General features: G+C 47.3%; 1 protein-coding gene across 1 annotated transcript in view; it reads right to left on the reverse strand.

Moving 5' to 3' along the window:
- LOC140693985 (uncharacterized) overlaps nucleotides 1-12025 on the reverse strand; it is a 34036-nt gene extending 22011 nt beyond the window's left edge. Inside the window, exons 1-3 of the mRNA XM_072957485.1 lie at nucleotides 11886-12025; nucleotides 11210-11483; nucleotides 7929-8813 (exon numbers count right to left, since the gene is read on the reverse strand). Coding sequence (XP_072813586.1) covers nucleotides 7929-8813; nucleotides 11210-11282 — 958 coding nt within the window. The 5' untranslated portion in view covers nucleotides 11283-11483; nucleotides 11886-12025. The remainder of the gene's footprint in view (nucleotides 1-7928; nucleotides 8814-11209; nucleotides 11484-11885) is intronic.
- Nucleotides 12026-27074: the final 15049 nt, after the last annotated feature.

A 27074-nucleotide genomic window follows, 5' to 3' on the forward strand; every position in this document is an offset into this window, starting at 1 on the left:
GTAAAAGTAAAGGCCGGTGCAGGGAGGCCTGCACGGCTGCTGAGGCAAACCACAGACCCGGCTCTGAATGCCCACTGGCTGAAGCAGAGAGGAAGCTACGGTCCCCTTTAGCGGTCCCTGTGTCCACCAGATCCAAGTGAACCAGTTACTTAGGACAAGGCAATGTTTTCCTGATACTTAGAAAAACCAGCCTCATAAAGGGAACAAAAGAGTGGCATGGTTTTAGGCCCGCTCCTGCCCCTCTATGAATGCAAAGTAAAGTAAATGGCACTGGGAAGGTGAATGCAAAAAAATAAAACCAAAAAACAAAAAACCGGTGACTGCTTCCTCCAACAGCGTCCCCTGCAGCTGCTCACCCCCGAGCCGGCCACTTCCTCACCAGTGACCGCCGGCCAGGAAGCGCCGTCACGCACGTCATACAGCGACAGCCAGGAACCATGTGCCGAGCACGTTTGTGTAAAAGCCAGAATCAAGCAAGGTGCTGCAGAATTTGACTTTCCAAGTTTAAATACTCCATGAAAAAAATCCCTCAGCAGCCGCCTAAATCAATTCGCATCTCACTTCTTCAAAACAAATAAACAAAATTAGTAAGAGAGCATTTGTTACCAAATATAAGGACAAACTAACAGGTTCCTCAAAGCAAGGACTTTAACAGATATCAAACTCCAGTGGGTGATGTGCTAACATAGCAAAAATTCCAAAAAAGTAGAAAATAAGATGACTAGGATAATATACGAATCATGGCAACTGTTAAGTTTTTGCTTTTTATAGTGATGGAGACGGCACAGAGGGCGATCTGGCTATTCCAATGCAGGGTGTGCACAGCCCAGATTTTCAGACCCAACAACATGCTCACGGGGTGGTATAAGGGAAAAAGGAAAATAGAAAAAGGAATAGAGGAACAGCCAAAATTAGAAACACACGAGAACAAAAATGACTTTGACAGCATTTACAAGAAATTACGTCAGTGTGATGAGGACAGGGATGCAGGGACGGTGAGACCCACCCTCACCTCCTGATCCAGGGAAGGCAGGGGCCTGAGGGGAGCGATGCTGCCGGGGGACCCCAACGTGGTCAGCGCCCCAAACCAAAACTTCACCTAGATGCGTGTAGACAGCTTTTGAGCTACAAAATGTGGTCGCATTTCAAGCTGGACAACTTTACTCACTCCCACCAAGAGGAACAGGGGAGAATTAGGTTCTGCTCCTGAACCAAAGCATTGTTTAAAAAATTAATGACTGTGTAAAAGCAACAATGGAGTAAAAGTCACTGGAGGAGAACGTGCTTGACCCGAGCTCACTGGCCACGTTATCTCACTGACGTTCAGATGCTGGCTGAGCCCTTATGGTACCAGAACAGACAGACCCACCAGGAGGGAGGTTTAATGCGCTGCTGTATTTTGATGCCGGCAGCCATGCCTGGTACACGAGGTTCTGGGTAAACAATGGTGAAAGTGTCAACCACTATGGGCTAAGCACACATCCAGCTACTCCGCCAAATCCCAAGGGCAGACTTCAAAAGGCAAAAACAAGCTGGCATTCTCTGTTGGCTCTGCAGAATCAGAGCCAAGCAGTTGCTGAGCAAAAATGTCACCAGTGCCTCCTATGACAAAATAGGAGGCACTGGCGTGGGGCTGGGGCAGGGCTCCAGGCTTCCACTGATCACCCACCAGTCTGTCCAGGGGGTGAAGGAGGTCCCTGCTTTCATTGCACCGATGCACCTACCTTGAATGACGCCTTAGGACTCAACAGGAGGTGACAGGTGAGGTGAACGGAGCCAGCCTTGGTGTAGCACGGTTCTGGCAGCTATGCCCTCAGCAGTGCCCAGTTTCCTAAACCTGACACCTCATCTCCAAGGAGCAGAAGTGTAGTGTGGGCATGTAGATCACAGGGCCCTGTGAGGACAAGTACAGATCATGGCCACGACATGCCTCTCCCCTTCCTTAAGCCATAGAGGAATGTCCGGGGAGGAAGTGAAAATTATTCCAGAGCCCGCCAGGCACCACACGCAGGTGGGACACGGATCCCCTGTGTCTGTCATTCACAGGACTGGTGTGGATTTTCTTTTTATCAATTCTCTGGCATCTTCTCCTCCATCTTACCAACAACAAGAAAGTAGAATCTGACCTTAGAATCACAGAGAATCACAGAGCCCCTCCTGCACAGCGGGCCCGGCAGCACGTGCCATGTCCTCCGACCGTCACCTGTGGGACCGCCATGAGCGCTCTCCAGACTCAAGGCCCGAGGCCGTAGGCCGGGGGGACACAGCTCACCTCACTCTCCCCAGTAAAGGGGGACCACCTCTCGGCAAAGACGTCTCACCCTCTTCTGCCCGAGGGACAGCTTGAAAGATACACAGGGAAACATAGTAGAGGGTGAGGGGTTAGGCAGCCCAGAAGTGATCGTCTGCACTTCCAAGGCAGAGTGGGGCCTTTGACCTAATCACAGGGACAAAGTGAGGACGAATTTTTCCCTGCTGTGTCCCATACACCGTGACACGCCTTTCCCTGCGTAAGGAGCTAATTCGGAAGCCCCTGGCAGTGTTTCTGATGTCCTAACTTGGCATGGTGGCTGTCAGGCAGGGGAGAGGGCCTGAGCCGTGCTGGTGCTGGGCCTGGGAGGCAGGAGACATCGGCTCCACCCTGAGCTCAACCAGCACCTCGTTCTGCGTCTCGGGATTCAGAGTCTCATTTATAAGCAAAGGGATGAAACTGTCCCAGGACAGGCTGTTCAACAGGAATGAAATGAGAGTCATGTAAATAACGTTTCCCAGTTGCCACGTTTAAAATGTACCCAAAAAAAACCAAGTAACTGATTTTAAGAACAGACCTTACTTATTCTACTGTATGTAAAATACTATCATTTTGACGTGTAATCAATATAGAAAGTAACAAGATAGTTTATATTCTTTTTACTAGACAAGTTTCAGCGTCTGATGTGCATTTGACCTACAGCACATCTCAGCTCAGACCGGCCTCCTCCCCAGCACTACTAACAACAGTAGCTGTGGCTACTCTATTGGACAGCAACTCCAGGGGTCCCCCCAAGTGTCCTGGCTGAAAAGGGGGAGTAAGTGTCCACACTAACCCTAAAAGGATCTCTCTGAAACAAAGGCGGATTTAGTTTTAAACGTCTGAAAACCGGCGGGCTACACCTCCTTCCCGCCTTGGCTACAAGAAAGCCCTCCTCCTTGATGATCCCATTCTGGATGTAGGGAAGCAATCTGTCACACAGCCAGGGTGGCCCGGCCTTCAGGTTGACTTGCCTGCTGTCTGTGTCCAGTCCCACGAAGTCCTCCTTCTCAAATAGGATGTAGAGGAGGGGGGTCTTCTCCCCAGAATTTTCGGGGTCCCCATCCAGCCACTTGGACTTGGGCAAGATGAAGAGTGACTCAGTGAAGTCGTCGATCCTCTTCTCCACCACCCTGCAGTCCTCGTAGATTGAAGGCCACGTCGGTGTGCGGCTGCTCGGCCACCTCCCCATACAGCACAAAGACAAAGAGCTGAGAGTCGTAGAGCGTGGTGCCATACAGCTCCTCTGTGCGTGGAGCTTCTAGAAGGTCTTGGCCAAGAGGCAGTCAGTAATGGTGACAAGGCCCATGACATTGCGGTGGGTCTGGAAGTCACTCCATCCATTCTCGGGCGCATAGAGATACCTATAGTAGATACAGAGTGCCCACTGGGAGCCGCACGGTCTGATCTGGCTCACCAAGGAGATTCCATTATAGATGCAAAAGAAATTCTCTAAGATGATCCCCACGGGTTGGACCACAATCGGGAGAGTCTGGTGGTCCTCAGCGCACTGCACGTAGTCAGGGGCGTTCATGTTGCAGGCCCTGCCGAGAAGGGAGGGTAAATCGATGTACACACTGTGCTGTGGGCTGCGGGCCTCACTGGGATGAGGCGACCTGGTGTGCACCAGCCAGAAGGCAAGGGAAGTCCAAGCAAATCGGGGATAATTTTGTCCTCAGCGTCTGCACATGGCTACTGAAGCTCAGATCACATTACCCAGATTTTGGTCTAGGCTTCCATCCCCTGCAGAAAAGGATCATTTCTTGTTTTCTGTTTCCAAGCACCTAGGCAGGCCCTGATGCAAAGTCGGTGCTCAAAACTGCTGAATAAATGAATGAATAAAGGAACTGCTTCCCCACCCCTCAGCAGGATATAATGCAAAGAACCATAGTAGGATCAAAATATCTGGATTTCAACGCCAATTTATTTGAACTCCTAAGGTGCAGAATAATGGGTAAGAAAACTTGCTTTGGGGAGGAGGGTACAGTTCAGTGGTAGAGCACGTGCTTAGCATGTTCAAGGACCTAGGCTCAATCCTCAGTACCTCATTTTAGAAAAATGAAACAAATAAATAGACTTAATTAACCCCCTCAAAAAATATTTTCTCCATTCAAAATTCAAAAAAACCCACCTTGCAATTGACACAACATTGTAAACTTGACTATACTTCAATTAAAAAAAAACTTCTTGCCTTACAAGAATATATCTGGATTATGGAAGTTTGCAAATGTAAAATGCCTAGGGTACCACCTGCATAAGAAGAAGGAACTGTACAAATGTACTATCCCTCATTTATGAGCTATTTTTCCTTTGGGGAGATTATAACCTCTCAGAGATATTTTTCTCATATTAAAAAAAAAAAGAAAAAGAAAACATTACCTGATTCTCCATACTGCTGAAGAATCAGATAACCCTATGAAAGCATCTGACCCACAGAGTTTATTCAATAAATGTTTGTTGAATGAATGAATAAACAAGCAAAGTGAATGCTGCTCCCTGCCACAGACCATCATAATGGTACTGCTTAGAAATGCCAAGCCCACGTTCCACCCAAATCTTCACTAACCACGTGGGTGACCTGGGCAGACCTGTGTGCTTCTCTCAACACCAGTTTATTCATAAATAGAAATGAGGGCAATAACACAAACCTAAAAGGGTTAGTGAGTCACGAATGAATAGTACCCCAACTTTGCAAGATGGAACTATTAAAGAAAATTGGGCAAAGAGTCCATAGGCCCTCTCCATATTATCTCTTACAACTACATGGGAATCTACATTACATCTAAAAATAAAAAGTCTATTATTTTAAAGAGGCTATTGAGTTTAAATCAGCTCACCGTCTCAAATAAGGAACACACAGTACAAATAAGAGAATGCGCAGCCCATGAGATGCACTCAGTAAATATTCCCACTGAACCCACTGGTCCCTCCAAATTCAGAGCATGAGGATGTGTCCTCGTGGCCAGAGGCCACTGCACCTGAAGCTAAAAAAGCTAATGGTCCCCACTTTCAAAAGCCCCTGCCACCAACCTAGGTCTAATTTTGTATTTGTAATTTTTTTCTTTTTATAAAATAGAAATCCCCAATTGCATAGCCTTCAGGTCACCAAAACCTGACCACAGAGATCATGATGGCAACCCTCCTTGGTGAAACAATAAAATGAAAAGCCATTTCCACAAGACCTCTGTGTAAATCTACTAGGGAACTTCATCCTGGACTGAGAGGAAGAGGACTGGGGAGGGAGGAGGGGGCAATCTGAGGCACACAGACCCATGGGCCACCTGTCCCACGATGGACATTACACTCAACCCTCACCCTCCAGGAACTTCAAAATACACACAGACAGAGTGATGTGGACAATATATATGTATTTTTAAAGAAATTCCGACTCTCTAGCAGGTCTTGTATCTACCGAGACACAAATGGCTTATGTGTATAATGTTTCACAAAAGCCTTAAAACATTACCACCCCAACTTGACACATTAAGAAACTAGGGATAGAGGTTTATCACATTGTACAAGATTAGAGAGTTGCCACATCAGACACTGTATTTAAACCCAAGCCTTTGCTCCAGTGCTCACACAAGAAAGTGTGACATACTGCCCCTTTCCTGCCCTCTCCCTGCAATAAATCTCTGAAGAGTCTTTTCTGTGCCACGTGGAATCACAATCACATCAATTTACCACAAAGAGCTATGTGACTCCTTGGAGGACGTGTCAAAATCTAAAGGGTTGTGATGGGAGGAGAGATTTGAATTTTCTGTTTCTCAAAGGAAACATGGCTTTAAAAGAAACTGAAAAGCACTTATCTAGTCTAAGCCCTCATTGTGCAGAGAAGGAAATGGAGGCTCAGAAGAGATGAGGAAAGGGACTTATTAACAAATATTGTCTCAGTGCAGCACCAAGCCAGCCCTGGGCCCTTCTGGGGGAGTACCTGGAAGGCCCAGGAAAATGATTGTTAGAAAAAGGAAAGAGAAGAAGCATACAAGGCCCTGTCTCTACACCACCATACCATGAAGTTCCACCAAATTATCCAGTATTGGGTGCAGCCAAAATTTAGGTGGGCTAAAGAGGTTATAGAAACCTGGAAGTCTCAACCATAGTGGAAATTCCAACATTTACTGTTTTTTTCCAAGTTCAAGCATCAGTTCAGTGGGCGCTCCATACGAGGGACTACACGAGGCCTGGAGTTCTCCCAAATACAGATCTCTATTATCACGTGTGCAAACCACACACAGGCCCACCAGAAGAAAAACGCCCACACATAAGATGGAACTACTGAAACAGAAAAGAGCCAACCAGCATATATTGCTAGCAAAAACGGTGCTGCTAGAAATAGACTCATGGACATAGAAAGCAAACTGTTGTTAGCAGGCAGGAAAGGGAGGATTAACAGATACACATTAATAAATATAAAATAAATGACAAGGACCTACTATATAGCACAGGGTACTATTTTCAATTTCTTGTAATGAGTTGTACTAAAAACAATCTGAAAAACATTTATATACATATGCATAAGCTTATAACTGAATCTCTGCTGTACATCTGAAGCTAACATGGTAAATTTACAACACTTCAATAAAAAATAATTTTATATAATAAGTAAAAATAAAAGCAACGCCATAAAAAAAAAAGTAAAAGAACACGGTAATCCCCTTAGCTGTAGGTGGTGGAGAACTCTGCAAGCACCAAGTTCACTCGAATACTCCAGCACTGGTGGTCACTCATTCTAACCATCAGAGAATCACTTGGCTTCTACGAGGTTACTTTTCTCTTCAGTGAAAGGCTACAGTTGCATCTAATGATGTATTGAATCTCATCATTCACAAACCCAAGAATTAATGAGGATTTCCCATAGGCCTGGCTCTGGACAGATGAAAAGATAGGGTCCCAGATATATTCATGTGTAGAAGAAGTTTATGCCATAAAGACATTAATTCTTCCTGCTTTGATAGACAGATTCATTGCAATTCTGATTAGAATTCCTCCCAGATATTTCATGGAATGTAACAAGTTAATTTATGGTCAGGAACAGCCAAGAAACTTCTTTAGAACCACCACTGGGAAGGGGTGGATAGGTCATGCATTTCAACTGGTCTTTCTGATGTGATGAAAACGTTCTGGAATAATAGTGGTTGCACAAATGTGAATATGCTAAAAGCTGCTGAATTGTAACATTCAAGTGGGTGGACTTCATGGTGTGTGAACAATATCACAATAAAGCTGTTATATGAAAAAATCCTTCTTGCCAATTATTTTTCCCTCTATACTACTAGTCTGTCCCACAATTTAAGTAAAACAAACAAACAAAAAAAACAAAACAAACCAGATTTTGCCAGGAGCTCTTTAGGAGTGCAATGTCCCTGGGTCTCCAACGCCTCAGGTTGTGCTGTTCCTGTTAACACACAATAGCTGGGCTGGACTAGTTAGGGACTATAAGTATCTTTTTAAGATCGACGGTCTCACGTTTCACCCTGGGAGAGTGAATGATGGAGGATGAGACAGCCTCATGCCTTCAGCTCATTTTTAACTGAACCAAGCCCTGCTTTCACCACTGTAATCCCTCTCAGTATAAAAACATGTGACATCAACAAGCACCGCCATCATAACACCTGAAAGTGTTCAAGGCACTTACCTGGGGCAGAAATCCTGATCAAGGAGACAGAAGCTCCCTCAGCACTGCCGCTCCCTTTTCCCGACTCCACCAGGAGAAGCTGGGAGTTACAGCCGCGGGCTCTCAGCCTGGGGAGCAGCGCCCACGCCGCTAATCTGGACCTCAGGGATCGGGAAAGGGAGAGGAAGGCAGCCCCGGGGTCGCGGGGCAGGGAGAGCGGGGTGGGGGACGCGGGCTGCAGCCCCGCTCGGAGGCCAGCCCCAGCCCCAGCCCAAGCCTTCCGCCCCGTCCGGGTGTGCAGACCCCGCCCGCCCGGGACACAGCCCGCCCAGTGGTGGGGACGGGTCGGCGGCCTAGGAGAGGAAGCCCGGGAGGGGAGGACTCGCGGGCGGGAGAGGGGAAGCGGACGCCAGCCGCGGACTGAGGGGAGCCCGGCTGGGCCAAGAGGCGCAGGGGCACACCTGGCCCTGGACAGCTGTGGCCGGGGCGCCGGGGCAGGTGGCGCGGGCAGAGGGGTCTGGCCGGAGCAATCCAGCTGAACACACGCTGACTGGCGCCCTGGGGGGCTGTGACACGCCGACCGCCCTCCCGCAGCCGCCTCACCCCTTTCCCGATATCCCCTCACCTTGCACTTCCACAGCCAGAGGCCCCGGCCCCAGGCAGTAGCCAAAGGCCTACAGGGCGACAGAGCTGAGAAGCCATTGGGGCCGATCCCCGGCTCGGAGCTGGAGCTTCCAACCCGCGGTCCAGCTGGCAGCAACTGCGCATGCGCAGGAGGGCCAGCGATCCGCTCTGGTTCCTGAGAGAGAAGGGGAACCGAGGGAGGGAGAATAGGGGAGGAGGAGGGGAGGCGGGGAAAAGTGGAGGGAGACACATGGACAGGAGGAGCAGAGGGAAGGCAGTTACCTGGAATTGGGAGGGGAGTAACAGAGATGGGGAGAAAGCGTTTTACCTCTTGTGGCACCCCGAAGGAGGCAGCAGTCCTGCCTATACACCCTTCTCTTACCCGTCATTGCCCACAGCTCATATTTTACGTCCCTGGCCCAGCCCTCCAGCTAAGGTCTCTGCAGAAACCCTACGGGTATCATACCCGTTGCCCCCACAAGGAGCTAGGTTTACTGTTGCTCAGGGAACCAAGCACCCGCAGGTGTTGTTTCTCAGAACTACCTTGGGAAGAGTACATATTCCCCTTTTACACGCTGGGAAACAGGCAGGCACGATCTCTGCCTTAGCTCCACTGTCCCAAATGTTGGGCTGGCAGGGAGCGGGAGGTAAAATGTCAGAGCCCCAGAAGGAGCAGACTGCCTGAGTGTTGGTGTAGAGTCCCCATCCCTCCTGGGTAAACCACACCCCAACCTCGGGGAATAATCAAGGGCTCACCGTAGGCCCCTGTGTGTGGGAGAGCTGCCCTCAGTCCCAGTGTCCAACTTGCTAGGTAGGTAGAAGTGTTATTGAGTCCAAATTCATTCTCCTCAGTGCAGGACAGGCCAGTAAGTTGGGAGACCAAGTGTTGGGGCATGGAATAGCAAGTTTCTGTAGACCTAGATGGCAAACTAATGTCCTGGAAAACCATCTCCCCAAGTCAGAATTCAGGCTGCTTTCCTATGTGCTTGGTTTTTGCAAACTTCTTGGTGTAGGAATTCCTTCTTGTTAGAATCCTTTGTTCTTGCAGCTATCTCCCTGGGTCAGATCCCTGTAAACCTCCAACAAAACAAACGTTATTTTCTATTCTGCAACGTGTTATCTTTATATGATTGGAAAAGTGTTAAATACCCTTAAAGGTCAGAGCCTTCAGAATAGGCTCTCCTGTATATTTTGGGCTCTAGGCAACATTGTTTTACAAGCAAGAAGAAGCCTAGGAGACAGAGCACAGGGTTAAAGTCAAAGGAACAGATCTAATATGGAGTCAGATTTCTTCTTTTCTATTACTGTGGCAGAAGCCACTTGAGGATTTAAATCCCTTAAAGTTAAAAATAAGTAAAACTTTAAAGGAATTTACATACATTGGTGGGAACTTGCATAGCATATCTGGAAAAGCACACAAAGGATTGTAAACATTGGCATCTCCAGGGAGGCGTGTAAGAACAGAGGATGAGGGAAAACTTCTTTCACTTGAGTATTTTTTGCTCTGTTTGAATTTTTTTAACCATATGCATATATTTCTTTTTCAGTTAAAATAAATGTGTAATAGAGCAAAGGAGTAACTAGTTCAGCAAATACAGCAGCCATAGACTCACTGAGTCATCATTTTCGATTTAAGCCAGGAAGCATCGATTGTCTCTCTCCTATGTGCCCAGTGCTGTTTTAAAACTTTTTTATATATTTTTTTTATAAAATAATAACATGCTATCCCTCACCCCTGCTCAGGGCTGGTGGGAAACCAACTGAGTTTTTATTGAGTTGTTTTCCAAGGAGTAGAGATGAGTTATAAACAGAACACAACTGCAGGGCAAAACAGGCGGACTGGTTTTCCAGCAGGCCAGATAGCGATGACGGGTTTTCAATAGAGGCGCACAGAGGCTGAGAGAGAAAGCCTCCAGGACCCTACAGAAAGCTGCCCACAGTGCCTTCTCCATGGCACTACTGAAATAGGAAAGAACAAATCTGACTCCATATTAGATCTGTTCCTTTGACTTTAAACCTGTGCCCTGTTTCCTAGGCTTAGTCTTGCTGTTTCTGCACCTTTTGTGAAACAATGTTGCCTAGATCCTGAAATATACAGGAGACCCTATTCTCAAGGCTCTGACTTTGAAGGATATTATCACTTTTCCATTCGTATAAAGATAACAAGATACAGAATAGAAAATAACATTTGCTTGTTGGAGGTTTACACGGATCTGACCCAGGTGAAGAGCTGCAAGAACAAAGGATTCTAAAAACAAAGAATTCATACACCAAGTTTGCATCAACCAAGCATTCCCGCTTCCCCTTTTTAATATAAGAAGAGCCTGAATTCTGACTTGGGATGATGGTTCTCCAGGACATTGGTCTACCATCTTCTCCACTGGCTTTACAAATTAAAGCCGCTATTTCTTGCCCCAAATCCTTGTCTCCTGATGTGTTGGCCTATAATGCACGAGTAGAACAAGCGTGGACTCGGAAACACAAACATACATTGAAAGTACGCATTTGGTATATTAAATGACCTGCTTCCACTCGTATTCCTGAGGTTTTCTTCTCTTGACCACTCCTACTTTATTTATGAAAAACCTGTCATGTGGACACATTTCCTTCTCTAGCCACTACCCTTCCATGTAAAAACTGATGCCAAGAAGGCAATGGAAGTTGCTAGAAGGTATTACCTGGCCAAAAAAGAGCAGAAGTGGGTTCTGGCTGATGTTCAGGAGCAGGCCGGGGCACCTGACAAGATGTCATAAGTACGGATAGACAGCTGGGCACCAAAGGAGAAGCTTCTAAACTTCCATGAGGGACTTGGATAGGAAGGAACAGTCCCAGACTATAGCTCTGATCCCACCACGAGCTTCCTGGGCAAGGCTGGGCAAGTCATTTAAATTCTCTAGACCCGTGCTGTCCAACACGGGAGCCACCAGCCACATGCAGGATTATGATGTTATTCTGTAGCCAGACAGAATTATAAATAAACACTTTATTGCAAAGGGTCAGCAGGTATAGTATTTAAAAACATTATTGGTTATCTTGCCCTAACAAGTTATTTTTGTATGTCTAGCTTTCTGTGGGTTGTAATGCCTGCGACTAATGTTTCCCTTACAGTGAGGTATTTTGAAATTATAAGTTACTGGACACAGTACACTCATATCACAGTTGAAAAAAACTGATTAAATAAGCAAGGTGATCTGACTTAGTAGTTATGAGCAGGGGCTCTGGGGCCAGCCTGCATTAGTATTAATTCTCACTCTCCCTCCAGGGAGTTCTGTGTGAATCTTGGACAAATTATTGTTGCTGTTGTTGTTGTTGTTGTCGTTGTCATTGTTATTATTTGTGCCTCTTTTTCCTTACCTTTTAAATAGCGAGGAAAATGTAGACTCTATCCCCTACAGTGTTGGCAGGATTAAATGAGTAAATGTCTGTGCTGCCCACTTCCCTGGGTTTCAGCATTCTCCAGGCAATCAGTGCAAAACACAGTGGCATTCTCCACTGTCTTCGTCAGTCTGGGATTCTGTAACAAATTACCGTGTGTCGGGTGGCTTAAACAACCAGCATATTCCTTATGGTTTGGAGGCTGAGGCTTTCAAGTTCAATGTATCTGGGAGAGGATTGCCAGCTCGAAGATGGCTGTCTTCCCACTATCTTCATGGCCCAGAGAGGAGAGAGAAGCAAGCACTTTGGGGCCCTGTATAAGAACACTAATACCATTCATGAGGGCTCTACTCTCATGACCTCATTTTAGCCTACTAATCACCTCCCAAAGGCCCCGCATCACTATATCATCACCCTGGGAGATGAGGTTTCGACATATGGATTTTGAGGGGATGCATTCAGTCCACACATCGGCTAACTCTCCCAAACATGCAGTCATCAAACCTGTAGCTAATTTCAAAATAATGTTTATATCTCTCTGCCCATTTCCATTCCTACATCTACTAACACTGAAGCCCTGCTACATTTTATTTCTTATTTTCCTTGTGAGGTTTAATTGATTCCTCTAACTCCAAGGATTCGCTCACTCCAGTCTGCTTGACAGCCCTGCCAGGTAGGTCTTCCTTAAAACACCTTCCCAATTCACCTGGTTGTTTTTAGGTGTAAATGTCAGAATTCTCTCCACACCCCATCCTAGACTTTAATCCCTTACACTACCACTCACTATGTTATTTTCCTATTACCACTGTAACAAATTCCCATAAGCTTAATAGCTTAAACCAGCACAGAATTATTAGCTTATGGCTGTGGATGTCAGAGATCCAACACAGTTCTCATTGGGATAAATTCAAGATACCAGCAGGGTTCCTTCCTTCTAGAGGGTCTAGAAGAGAATGTTTCCTTTTTTTTTCCAGTTTACAGAGGTCACCCACCTTCCTTAGCTTGTGCCCCTCAACTTCCTCCATTTTCATGGTCAGCAGCCTTTCTGAACATTGCTCCATTGCTACACCTCCCTCTGATTTTAAACTCAGCTGGGAAATATCCTCCATTTTAAGGACCCCTGTGATTACATTCAGCCCACCTGGACAATCCAGACTACTCACCCTATTGTCTCATCTCAGGATCCCCTTGTCCCATCCCACTCTGGCAGTATGTATGTGGCTGTGACATTCACCTTGTGTAACATTTCCTCATGAGCAATTTATGGTTCAAGGCACTTATAAGTGACTTTTTGTTTTTCTTCCTTATCCTTTCTACATTCAGTTTGTCTGGTGAGATTATATGAATCCTTTTTATTTGTGCCCCTGCACTAATCTATAATAATGTATCATGGGTTTAAAGGCTAACTAATAGACAATTTAGGAGACAGAAATCCTCTAAGATTTTTAATCCTAAAATATCTGTCATCCCTTTTGCCATGTACAGTAACATGTCACAGGTGGCTACCCTGTGGCCGGGGAGGGACATGATTCTGCCATCACACTCCCCTCATTCTCACCAATGTGCTGATCAACTAACCAAGGATCTATGCTCTCCAATTCACTCACTTCCTCCTCCTTTCCATTGACTATCCTGTTCCCACCGCTTCCTTCATTCACCACATCAGGATTTCATGACCACATTCTCCCCTAAATGAAATGGGTATCTTGCATCTAATGTCTGACAGCTGTTCTTATTGTATATGCACACACTGACCTACACATAATCCCGTCCATCTCTTTATTTTCCTAGAATCTTCCAGAAGAATCAGTTCCATGATGATGATGATGATACTGACAATGATGACAGGGGCCTCTAAAGGATTCTGATAAAGAGGGAATCGATAAAGGGAGGGAATCATTGCAAAATTGCCCCAGAAACAGGCTTAAAGGTAAATAACTCTTATAGTGTTTAATGAAATTGACTAATATTTAACTATTTTTAAGACTTTATATCACTGAATTTAAAATTTTAACGGGAATTTTCATTCACCACTAACCAAGATTCAACTCTGGGACCAAAATCTAAGGATTTCTGTCTTCTAAAAAATTGCCCACTAGCCTTTTAAACACGTGATCCTTTTAAAAAGTTTAGTGCTGGGCTGAAAATAAGCAGGATTCATATAATCTCACGAGACACAGTGAATGTGGAAAGACTAAGAAATAAAAACAAAAAGCCATTCATAACGTCTTGAACTTTATGTTGCTCACAGGAGAAAATGTTTGCCAATGTGTGTGTCACATCAACATGACGACTGAGTGGGATGGGGAAGCTGATCTTCCTCATCAGTCATTTATGCTGATTTGTTAGATGCCAAAACAGTTTCCTCATTGAAATTGCTTCTAACAAGTATGGAAGAATTTAGGTTCTACCAAAAGCAGGCTAAATATTTTCCCCTGCTTTCAGGTCTCTGGACTGAATGTCCCCACAAGAAGGACATGGTTATGTTTCATAGGGAAGTCTTCCTGAGAAGCAACAGGCTTTTCTAGGGCAGAACTGCAGGGCCCCCCATGGATGGCTGGAGGAGGTCTAGAGGGGACACTGGAAAAACAGCAGGAGTGAATTCAGATACTGCTGCTCAGGTCGCCAAAGACAGCATTGCTATCTCTAAGGATATGACATTCTCCCAAATTTTCCATGAGTGAAGGAGCCTGTGAACACTAAGCAGGTTGTTAAGACACAGCAGCACATAATTTGCGTGACAACACAATTAGAGTATGATTTGATATTTGGAAAATAACTAGCCCATTGTTCTTTGAAACTGCAGCAGTAGCAATAGAAATAAAAAAGACTGAGCCGTCTTGGAGACAACAATCAATAAACAATTCTAAATCTGCAGAATTCCTTGACAATATTCAAGCAATGAGCTAGATGTGTGCTGCAGATACCTCTTACTGCAGGGCTCACTCCTGCAAAGCATAGAACTAGTTTCTCAGCACACAGAGGGAACCAAGTCAAGATTCTTAATCTTTTGAGATTTACTAAATGGCTGGAAAGGTCAGACAAGTACATACAGGCAAATATGATTAAATGTAATCAAATAATATCAAATGTGATTTGAGCACAGACGAAAGAGAAATTCCTTTCACCTGGGATCTAGAGAGACTTCTTCAGAAAATGTGGCTTTGGAGACGGCCAAAGACATGGGTGGAATTTTGGCAGAACAGGATGTAAGGAATTTAAAAACTTATTCTATAATTCATATAAAAATTCAAAGGATCCCAAAAATCCAAAACAACTTTGAACAAGAAAAACAAAGTTGGAAGACTTGCACTATCTGATTTTCAAACTTTTTTTATAAAGCTACAGTAATCAGAAATTATGGTGTTGGTGTAAAACAGGAAAATAGAATAATGGAACACAATAGAATGTTCAGAACTAAACCAAGACTTATACAGACAATTGATTCTCAAAAAGGATGCTGTGGAGAAAGGATCTTTTCAGCATGTAGTGCTGGAACAATTAGATCGTGATACGCAAAAAAAAAAAAATGAACTTTGATCCACACCTCACAAAATATACAAAATTTACCTCAAAATGGATCATAGATCTTAATAGGAAATCTAAAACTATAAAACAGCTAGGAGAACAAGCATAGGCTTAAGGTTTATGGCCTTGGGTTTGGCAAATTTTTCTTTGCTATGACACCAAAAGTATCATCTATTTTAAAAAGAAACTGATAGAGTGAACTTTATGAACATGAAGACTCTTCAATGCTCTTCTAAACACTGCTAAGCAAATGAAAAGACAAGCCATAGACAGAAGCTATTTGCAGATCATATATCTGATAAAGGTCTCTCTTTGTATCTGATCCAGAATAAAGAGGTCTCAAAATTCAATAATAATTCAAACACCTGAATGAATGAGGCCAGAAAACACACTTCAGTAAAGATATCCAGATGGATAATAAGCATATGAAAAGATGCTGATTAAAGGTGTCATTAGTCATTAGAGAAATACTTTTAAAAACCACAGTGAGATACTAGTTCACATACATACTAGAATGAATACAGTTAGAAAGACTGACCTTACAAGGTGCTGGCAAGGAAGTAGAGCAACCAGAACTGATACACACCACGAGGAATTTACAATAGTACAACCATTTTGGAAAAGTCTTTAACAGATTCTTTTAAAAAGGTAAACACCTGTGTACCATATAATCCAGACATTCCTCATCTGGTGCTTTAGAAAGGAAAAGCATATGTCCATACAAAGACTTGTAACCAAATATTCACTGCTATTTTATTTATAATAGCACAAGTTGTAAATAACCCATGCATCCATCAAGAAGTAAATGCAGAAAGAAATGATGGTCTATACAAACACTGCTCACAATAAACTCTTCAGTAAAAACTCAGCACTAAACAATACTCTACTATAAGACAAACAAGCTATTAATACAGCAACACAGATGATTCTCAAAATAATTACACTGAATGAAAGAAGTCAGACAACATAGAGTAGATACTGCATGAATCCATTCATATAAGGATCTTGAAAATGCAAACCAATATGTTGTGATAGAAAGCAGATCAATGGTTCCCAGGGGAAGAGACGGGGAGGGAGGGAGGGACAACAAAAGTCAGGAGAGAAGCTTTGTGGGTGATGGGTATGTTCACTGTCTTGAGTGTGGTCATGGTTCCTTGGGGATATACTTACGTCAAAACGTATTAAGCTGTACACTTTAAACGTGTGAAAATTATTTTGCCAAGTATACCTCAAAGCTGTTTTAAGAAAAAAGGCACTTTAGTCCTGATCCACCTCAGCGCCTGATTGGAGTGACATGATCAGTCCCTCCCACTGTCTGCCTAACGGGAAGGTAGAAAAGCTCTCACGGAAGATAACATGGATTTTTCATTTGCAATGTCTGCCATGTAATAAAGAATTTCTAGACATGCAACATGTCCAGACTATATGACAGATAACATGAGAATAAGGAGCATTAGACAAAGGATGCAAACCCCAGGTGATGTAGGCATCAGAGTTACCAATAAAGGCTATAAAATACTTTTAATATATTCAAGAAAATAAGGAAATGATGGGACAATAGATAACAGGGTAGAGACTTTCACCAGAGAAATATACTGGAATGTATTTTTAGGAAAAATCAAACTGATACTCTAGAACTGAAGCTTTCAGCTCTGGAAACAGGTAAACAGAGCTAATTAGGATCCCTTTTAAGTAAAACTTTCAGTAATTCTGGGTAAAATATAACAACAAATTAACACAGAGCTAACTATGGAGAGAGAAGTTCCCTGATGACAATACAAAGAGGACACTTAAAGCCCAGAGTGGTCATCTTGTGAGCTGATGCCACCGCACCCTGGAGGGAAGGGGTTTTCATCTGCACATAAATAGGGATACAATGTCCATGTAGGAAAAAGGGTCCATACCAGATGTAGAAGACTCTTCCTCTATATCTATATAGTCAGAGACAGAGATGTAAAGTGGCAGCAGAGGTCACAGTGACACAGGGCCCTGGGCCAAGGAGTGTGAGCACCTCTGCAAGCTGGGAAAGGTAGGATGACGAATCCCTCCCAAGAGCCTCGGTGTGGAACTTAGCCTTGGCCACTCGTTGGTTTTAGCCCACTGACATTGACTTTGCACTACTGCACCCTAGAACAGTGAGAAGATGAATGTGTATTGCTTTAAGCCACTGAGTCTGTGGTCCTTTGTTACAACAGCAATAGGAAAGGAACTCAGGAACCAATATGAACTTGAACCACAGGCTGCCTGCTGTGCTGGCAGGAAGTCCTTTGTCTCTGATCCTGGGGGAGTGTCCTGTCCTCTGGCAGCATCCACAAACTACCTCATGCTAACTTGGCAGTTTGCAGAGGGTTAAATCTTATCCCTGCACAGTTCTTGATATTTAGTTAATAAAAATGATGGTGTCATCATGGGTATTTTTCCATCTTTTAAATACCCTTCAGTCTTCTAATAAAGCTACTTCTAATTAAGAGACCGTGTAAATAGTTTTCAATCTTCATAATAAATAACTGTGGTTTTATCTGGTTACTTAAATTATGAATAATAATGTTCACATTTGTAAAAGTTATTAAAATCAACATTGTTTAATGAAAATATCATTTCTTTTCGCATGAACATGTATTAACTACAAGAAATGTTCCATGCTTTCTTCTACGATTTACTGTTAGAGCCTTAAAGAATAATATTTTTCTCAAAAGATATTACGGCAAAGGGATTTCTTTTGGTGGAACTGTTCCGGCATCAAATCTGGTGCATGTCTCAGGCCACTGGCAACATAGAGATGATAGACATTAGGAGGCATTATAAACACAGAATCATTTTTAAAGGAATTAAAAAAACTGGATGTGTGTAAACAAAGAATCAGAGAATATTCTGGTGAAATAAATGTATTTTTCAGCTTAAGCAAGACATGGGGTGAATAAATCTGAAATGAAAAAACCACCCAGAAATTAGCAGCGAGTCATGCATGCAGTGTGAATGATCAAAACCAAGTTGTTTCCAAACCAGTGTGCAGGCTTGATGCCTTCATGAATCAAATCTGTGTGGCACCAGGCCACCTCGAATACATGTTGATGAGGTATTTATAAGCCCTTCACCATCCCAAATCAAAGCCCACGCACGAGCCACAAGACCATCACCTACACATTTGGAAAACACACAACATGGTGAATAGCACTTTTCTTGTTCAGTAGCCGGTGGCAGCGAACTGTGAGCAGACAGAGATACAGGGACACAGAGGCACCTCCCCTCACTCAGCTGTTAAACTTCCGTGCATCCCTGGGGACAGGATTGTCATAAAATGCACCATGGATTGATTCCCCTCCTAGGAAAGGAACCGTAGTGCTGTCATTAGGTTTGAGCAGGGGTGGGTGGAAGATCTCAGAAGAGTTGTTTCAGCACACCAATAGAATTCTTGGCCACCGTGACCACGAAAACAAGTCCCCTGCCATCCCGGTAGGCACTTGGGCTCCTGACAAAAGCTGGGCTCAGTAAAGGGTTGAGTAGAAGGCACAGACCTGAGGGATGCCCCAGCAATAGGCAGGAGGTAGGGCCTGGTTTATACTGCTCTGGGTGTATCCCAGACTCATCCGAATACGAAATCAGAAATTTGCAAAACAGCAGAGCTGGGGTGGATCATCTACTCCAGACTCCTCACCTTACAGTTAAAAGGGTGGCAACCTTGACAGGCAAAGCAACGTGCTAAAGGCAGAGCGTGGAAGTCGCAGTGCCAGATGAAACGCAGCGTGCAACCCCCGTTCAAGGCCGCTGACTCTGACGACGGGGCCAAGGTTTCCAATGAGGAGAATAAGACAGTGTAAATACTTTGTTCCCCCTAAAACCCCAAATGTTTTTTAAAGGCACAAAAACTCACCTTAACTAGATCTCTTCTGAGGGGGCTCTCTTCTGCTTCTTCGTCTTTCTGTCTCCATTTCCCTCTCTCAGACACAAACACATTCAGTTTTGTGAAAGGGGACTTCCTTCCATACAAAGACAGACTTCACATCTTCAGAAAGATACCTGAGAAAGCACGTTTCTCAATTCAAGTCTTTGTGTGAGTTCTGGGCAACTGGCTTATTTTCTAGAACAATCGGTAGTTACAAAATCAGGAAATCATCTTCCACAAAGGCAGAGTTCTGGTCCGTGTTGATAAAGTTGGGGATGTCACATTTCATGAGTCTGTTCGGCTCCTCCTCTGGCCACCTGCTGCATCTGATGGCTTCCTGGAGCCGAATAACACTGTAAAGGGCTATGGTAGGGATACCAGCTTTGGCCTTGTCCAAGTGGTCCACTTCATTGATGTAGCAGTGAAAGAGGGACCTAGATTCGTCATTGCACTGCCAGAGAACACCTTGGGCAGCAGCGGTCTTCCAAAGTCTGACACAAAGCTGTTGAGTCTAAATCTCTTCTCGGGAGACTCTGCATTGCTACAAAGAAAACCAAAATAAAATATCGTTCACAGTGTAGCTCGGTGACCTGAAGAATCATAGTTTTTGCCATCTACTGAGAGTAAATCCCTGCACAGAGCATGCTGACATGCACTGGAATTGAAAGACATCACTTCTGAACACATACAATTAAACCCAAGGCAAAAGTCTAAAGTGAGGGCCCATGGACCATCCTAAAAAGACATCGTTCCCTGAGAATCCTCAATATTGGTGCCTCGCACACCAGTGTTTCTCCGTGGGACACTCAGATCTCTTCATCAGGATTCGTTAAAGTGCTTCTTAAAATGCAGAATTCTGGGGTGCACACCCTCAGAGTCTCCAGAGGTAGCGACTGGTAGTCTGTATTTTCATAGCCACCAGGATAACTAAACATGCTCAGGTTTAGCACCGCAGTCTACATCGGGTCACCTGAGCATCGACAATTCTGTCTCACGGGATGGGGGGTGCCATGTGTGTCAGGGTGCTGTCCTACCCATGTGTCTCCCCTGATTCTCAGAACTGACAGTGCTGCCCCATTGGGCACGAAATACCACCGTTTCACAATGCATACGCAGGGCGCCCGACTGAAAAACAATCAGTGATAGGAGAGGGGACAAAACTCAGCTTCCTGTTACCTTGTTTCACTTACTGTGGGACGAGTGATCAATTCAAGGGTAATAAATCAGTGAATGAGTGAATAACATGACTCGCGTTAGTCCCACGAGTGCCTGGAAGAGCAAGCCTGGGCACATTGAGAACCATAACAGCCCATCTACTTAAATGTCATCCTCCACAGATCTATGTAAAGGTTACTTCCACCCAGGCAGTGACTCCAGAAGGGCAAGAATCATGTATGAACACACTCTCAAATCCAGAACAGAACCTGACAACAATTAGGCTCTGGAGTCTGTGTTTAGCGAGTGTGGAATCTCAGTGATTCCAGCTCTTACACCTTGCCTTCCCATCCCACCACACACGATATGGCCCTTATGTCCAGTTCTCCCGGGGCTGGGGCCACGGAACCCATTTATAGGACTGGAAGAATCTGATCATTTAAACCATCCCCCAGATTATCATCAAGAGTCACCTGCATTTCAGGGATCAGTAATCCCAAAAGCTTTGCAGTTCAGGCAGCTGAGGGATTTTTATATCAGCTCTGTCTTCTACTGTGACTGCCTGGGTGACATCAGACAAGGAATTCTGAAAAGCCTGAACTTTTCCTTTCAGGAATAATCTAATTAACAAATCTCGTTGACCACTCAACAAATGTGATGTGAAGATCAATAATTTACACAGGAGTACAACATTCACTAGGTCGTGGATTTAGAATCAGAGGAAAATCATTTTAGAAAGATTGACAGAATGTAGCTTTAATGCGAATTTAAGTATTCTTACCTTTCAGTAAATCATCTTCCCCTACTTATCACTTCACCCAAGTTTAAAAGATGTCTGAGAACAGGGATGAGTGTGCCAGCAATCTGAGACCCAATAACCTAAAATGTCACCTAGGAAAAAGAGGGGAGTAACACATTTTTAAAAAGCATGGTGAGGATGGCGGGGCCATCCCCAACCCCAGACTAAGAAGCTCTGAGTAATAGCTTTCCTGCCTGCCTGGGGCATCAGCTGATGTGAAAATCCACCCAGAAACCTCACTGTCCAGCAGCTCTTCCATAACACAGGCTACACTTTCTCAGAATTAAGAATTGCGTCCAGTAACCACTTCGCTGAAGAATAAAGACAAAGGAGAACAAGAGAGTTCTGCCCCTCCCAAGGGAGAGCCCAGACCTCGGGCTGCATGCACTGCGCCCACCTCCCTGGAGAAGAATAAACTGGAGAAGGGCGTTCTGCGAAACTGCGGCAGCAAAGGTTGAGATGGGAACAAATTGACCAGCTGGCCAGGGACAGCCCCCTCCGTCGCTGCCTTGGCGGCTGCCTCAGCCCTCTCAGCCCATCCTGCCCACCTCCGGTGGCTAAGCTGTCAGAGAAATTGCTTTGCGACCTGGAGCAACAGAGGCTGCCCTCAGGCCAATCTGCGGAAAAGATGGGAGCTAAACCCCCAGCTCCCGAGCGGCAGGCTCCATACCCCTGCCAACACCCCGACGCCCCCGCACCCTACCACAACCCCGGGGAAATATGACCCGAAGAAGTGTGACCTGGGAACGAGGGGCAGCAGAGGCCGCCCCCACGTCAGGCCTGCAGAGAGATTGGAGCTTATCCTCCAGCTCTCCAGGGGCAGCCCCTGTCCTCTCCACCTCCTGATCTCACCGCGCCCACCTTCCAGGAGCAATCAGACCAGGTGTGGGGTGTCAGGCGAATCTTGCGCCAGAGAGGACGTCCCCAGGCCAGGTCAGGGGAGAGGAGAAGAAGTGGCCCCATTAGGCGGGGCAGCCGGCCGTCGCAACTGCCTCTGCCCCTCGACCACATCGGGCCCGTCTCCCAGGAGCAAGCTGACCTGGAGACGGGCATCCGGCTTCTTGGGCAGCAGAGGACGCCCCCAGGATTGGTCACGGGGAAGAGGAGAGCAAATTGACAGGCTCCGCGCTGCAGGTCTTCTACCCCCGCCATCGCCACCCCCGCACCTTAAAGGCACCGCCCAGGGCGCCCCTCCCCCAGCAGGCTGAGTGGGACAGGTGCGTCTGGTGACCTGGGGCAGGAGAGGCCACTCCCACACCAGGCCATCGGGGAGACGGGAGCTAATCCACCAGCTCCCCAAGGCAGCCCCTACCCCCGCAGCAGCCACCACTCTTGCCCATGACCTCACAGTGGCCTTCTCTAGGGAGCAGGCTGACCTGGAGATGGACGTCCGACGAACTTGGGACAACAGGGACCGCCCCCAGGGCAAATCATGGGGGGAAGTGGGAGCAAATGGACAAGTTCCATGGGAAAACCTGCCGCTGCTGCCACCACCCCCAAAGTACCAAGTCCAACTCCCGGGGTCAGGCCGACTAGGATACACGCGTCTCATAACACAGGGCAACAGCGACCGCCCCCAGGACAAGACGCGGGGAAGATGGGAGCAAATGGTCCGCTCCCCCGCTGCAGGCCCCCGACCACCGCCACCCCTGCACCCTGACTACCCTGCCTCCCGCCCCCAGCAGGCAAAGTGGGACAGGGGTGTCCCGGGACCTGGAGCAGCAGAGGCCGCCTTCAGGCCACGCGGTGCAGACATGGAGCTAATCCACAATCTCCTCCGGGGCAGCCTCCCTATGCCTGCAGCCACCACCTTAACAGCCCCCTGACCGCACCGCACCCATCTCCCAGGAGCAAGCTCACCTGGAGTCGGACCTCAGGCAAATCTCCGGCGGCAGACGTTGCCCCCAAGCCAGGCCGTGGGGGAGAGAAGAAATGGAGCAACTCCCTGGAACACATCCCCTGCCCCTGCCGCCTCCGCCGCCGCCTCCCAGGAGCAAGTTCATCTGGAGACCCGCGTCCCGCCTCTAGGGCAGCAGAAGCCGCCCCTGGCTCCGCCTCCGGGGAGAGCGGAGCGAATTGATCGGCTCCCCCGCGGCAGCCTGCCTCCCCCCGTGGGTCCCGTACCTTAACGGCCCCGCCCCCACTCCGCACTCAGCAAGCTGAGTGGGACAGGAGTGTCCGGCGACCTGGGGAAGAAGAGGCCGCTCCCAGGCCCAGCAGCCTGGACAAGGCAGCTATTCCACCCGTTCACCAGGGTTAGACCCGCTCCGCCCCTCTGCCGCTGCCACCGCCCTCTGACCTAACCGCCCCACCTACCAGGAGCAAGCTTACCTGGAGTGCAACATCTGGCGAATCTCCGGCGGCCAAGCCCCACCCCAGGCCAGGCTGCAGGGAAGAGAAGATATCGATCGGCTTGCCCGGGCAGCCTCCCAACCGCCACCGCCGCCACCGCCGCCCAAAAGCATTGCAATAGCCTACCGGGGTCAGGCTGACTGCAAGGATGTGCACTTGCCTTCTTATCCTGGCCAGGTCCCTGAGCACCTCCCTGCATCCCTACACTCCCTGCACCTCTGCACCCCTGCTACTCTCTGCAATTCTGCATCCCTCCACCCCCACATCCCCTGAAATGCCTGCGCCCTCCACAGCCCCTGCACCCCTGTCACCAGTTACACTTTTGCGCTGCTTACACTCCTGCACCCCTGCATGTCCCACACACCACCTCTTGGGCCTTTGGCAGAGTCTCTGCTGTTAGACCAATGCACAGTGACTCACTCTTTGCCAGTATATGATGCATCAGTGGACGTCAGGGGTTGCCTGCAGGAAGGTACATGTTCCCGGTCACTAGCCTGGGCCACTAGGGTGATCTCTGTGAGGTCACCCAGGACGGGTTCAGAGATGCTGTTCTCTGGGAAGAGAGGAGTTGAAACCGGTCTTGAGGGCAGAGCTGTGCTCACCAGGCCGTCCACGCTTCATGTTTTACACAGGGCTTCGGAGAAGTGAAATGGATCCGGCCAAGTAATACCGGCCTGCTGTGAGCCCACCTCAGTCCTGGGCTCTGAGTCAGACCGACTGGCTCCCTCAATCAGGGCCCAGTTTGGGCACCTGAATGGTCCCTTTGAGGCATCCCAACAGTTCTCAGGATGAAGTCTGGCTGCTTCCACCCCATGGCCCTCCCTCCTACTGTGCTGGCCTCAGGAAGGTTCCTTATATGGGGAAGAAGGCAGCCCACACCCTACCCCACCCCTCACCTTTCTCTAACCCAGGCTGGTGCTCTCTCTGCCCCTCAGAGTCTGGGAAGCCATCCCTCTTCAGTTATGTCCCTTCTGAGATGGACTTGCTTCCACTCAATTCTAGGCGAGGATGCACCATGGAATGCACTGGGTAAGAGAACCAAAATAAATAATTTCTTCTGTGAGGTTGTCTGTTTATCTACTGGGGCTGGGCTGTGTGTAGTTTGCTACAGCTATTGGTGTGAGAGGCTAAAACAGCCTGTGTGTCCTTGTTTTCATCTCCCCACTGTCTTTGGGTTTTCCCTAGACACTCCTGAGACATTTACTTCTGTTAGTATTATTCCTGTTATTACACACGGGCCCTACTGACATGGAGGTAAGGTGTTGGGGGAGCGGGACAGAGCAGGGCATCTGCAGTCCTGTGATTAGTTCTCATTGAGCCTGTGCCCTGAGCTGTGACCTCCACAAGTGTGTCTCTTTCCCCCCACCCCAATTTGGGTGACACAGAAGGGATTTCCCTTCTCCCAGGTTGGTTAGGCTCTGGTAAAATAATTTCTCATTAAAAAAACAAACAAAAAACAACTTCCCCCAATGAAACAGAATGTTCTGGGTGTATTTCAATACAGTTATTTTCTCCTCTCCAGGCAGGAATCATGAGGAGTTATCCTCTGGCCTTCATTCTGAGAACAGGACACGGTCCTGGATGTAAAATACATGAAAAAGAGCATGGGGCCCCTCTGACTGGCCCCCTGGAGTTGTCACACTCTGATTTCCCCACACTGAGCCTCCTGCTGGCCTCAAGGACCTGTTAAATCTGCCTGCCCCCGGGGTTCTTACAAAAGCAGGTTCTGCCTTGGGAGCTGTGACTCTCCAAGCCTGCCCGCTGTTCCCTTTGCAACCTCTCTGGGTTGGAAGCAGCTTTCCCCCTCAGTCTTCTGGGATCTAAGAAGAGCAGTGGGTTTGCAGCTCCCTCAGATTTGGTGTTATTTTCAGGACAGGAGGAAGAATTTCTGAGCTCCACACGAGCTGGACCAGAGGCTGGAATCCTCCCTTCCTCTGCCACCGTGCAATCAGTGGCTGTGGTTCTAGCCGAGTTTCTGAAGATGTGGACTTAAACACACATATCCCAGCCCTCACAGGAGCACACAGTCCCATAAATCCCCCTAGTTTCCACTGGTAACTATGGAGCCGATGGGGACACGGGTTTCGGGACCACAGAGGCCTGACTGCACGACTTGCTCCGTGCCCTATTTACGTGGTTGCTCCGGGCCTTGTCTGAAGTGGCTTGTTTACCACACCTGGTACGTGGGAAACACAAAATAAGTACTAGAACCTTCACTTTTTCTCCCTCCAGGGCCTTCAAACGTAGAAAGTAATAAGTGAACTCAGACAGCCTAGTCACCACAATGAGGTCCGTCCAGCCCGGCTCTCCTGAGTGATGGGCACTGACTTGCACCTTAACTCGGAACAGTAGGGGAACTGCCTTCCTCTAACTGGGCCTCTCCCCACACCAGGCACGCCCGCAGCTCAGACGGGGCCAGCTCCCCCACTGAGGTGTGTGCTTCAGTGTGACCTGGCCCTGCCGGGACATGAACCTGCAGTGAGTGAGGTGGAGGGTCGGGTGGAGTGGGGTCCCTTCTGGGGTGGCAGGGGGCCCGGTAGCACCCCTTCCAGCCTGGTGCCTGGGGCTCCCTAACACCTCCTACAGCTCCTGGGTTGGCTCCGATCCTGGCCACTCCACACACCCTCCCAGTATCTTTTCATTATGTCCCTTTTCTGCTTTTATCAGCGAGAAGTGGCTTCTGTTGCTTGTTCAGTGAAACAGTACATCGGGAAACCAGACTACTTCTAACATCAGTAAAATACCAACCTCGGTCAGCTCGCCGGGCAGACCGTGCAGCACAAAGGCCTGAACAGGGCTGTGCGAACGGCTTACGTGAAGGGTCCTCAGCATCTGTCTTCAGAGATACAGAAGCTGATGGTTCAGGTAAAACCTCAGGGTGGGATTGAGGAATCCAAAGCTGGTTGGTTTCAAAGGCTAATTGGTCAGACCAGACCCCTGAGCTGTGGTCAGAAGCCTGGCTCACCGTCACGCAGACTCAGCGCCCTAAGTGCCGGGTGGGGCCGGTGCTGTTCCCTTTGTAGGCTCTCGTTGGGGATTCAGTGTAGCCCCTTAAATACAGCAGAAATTCCAGCCCCATTAGCCCCCACCCTGAGTGTTCCATGACACAAATCCCGGGAGTGTTTAATTTTCATCTTTGTTTAGGAGGATGAAGGTGGTTCAAGAGAAGACATAAATTCACACTTAGTGACACAAGGTCACAGCCAGTACTTCCTCCACGGAGAGCTATGTGCTCCCACAGTGGTGGCTGGGGGCTCGGCAGAGACCCTCTGCTGGTCCCAGAAGGACTCGCTCCTCTGGCCACAACTCATGGGTTGGACAGCAGATCCAGAGGGTGACAGAGCATCTTTCCTGGGAATTTGGAACTGATACATAGAAATCAAGTTCACTCATCTGGAGTTTGGCGGAGGGGAGGGGTGGTGGTTGGAAATCAAATGAAACCAGAGCATGA

The sequence above is a fragment of the Vicugna pacos genome, unplaced genomic scaffold (genome assembly GCF_048564905.1).
Source record: "Vicugna pacos unplaced genomic scaffold, VicPac4 scaffold_20, whole genome shotgun sequence".
NCBI lineage: Eukaryota > Metazoa > Chordata > Mammalia > Artiodactyla > Camelidae > Vicugna > Vicugna pacos.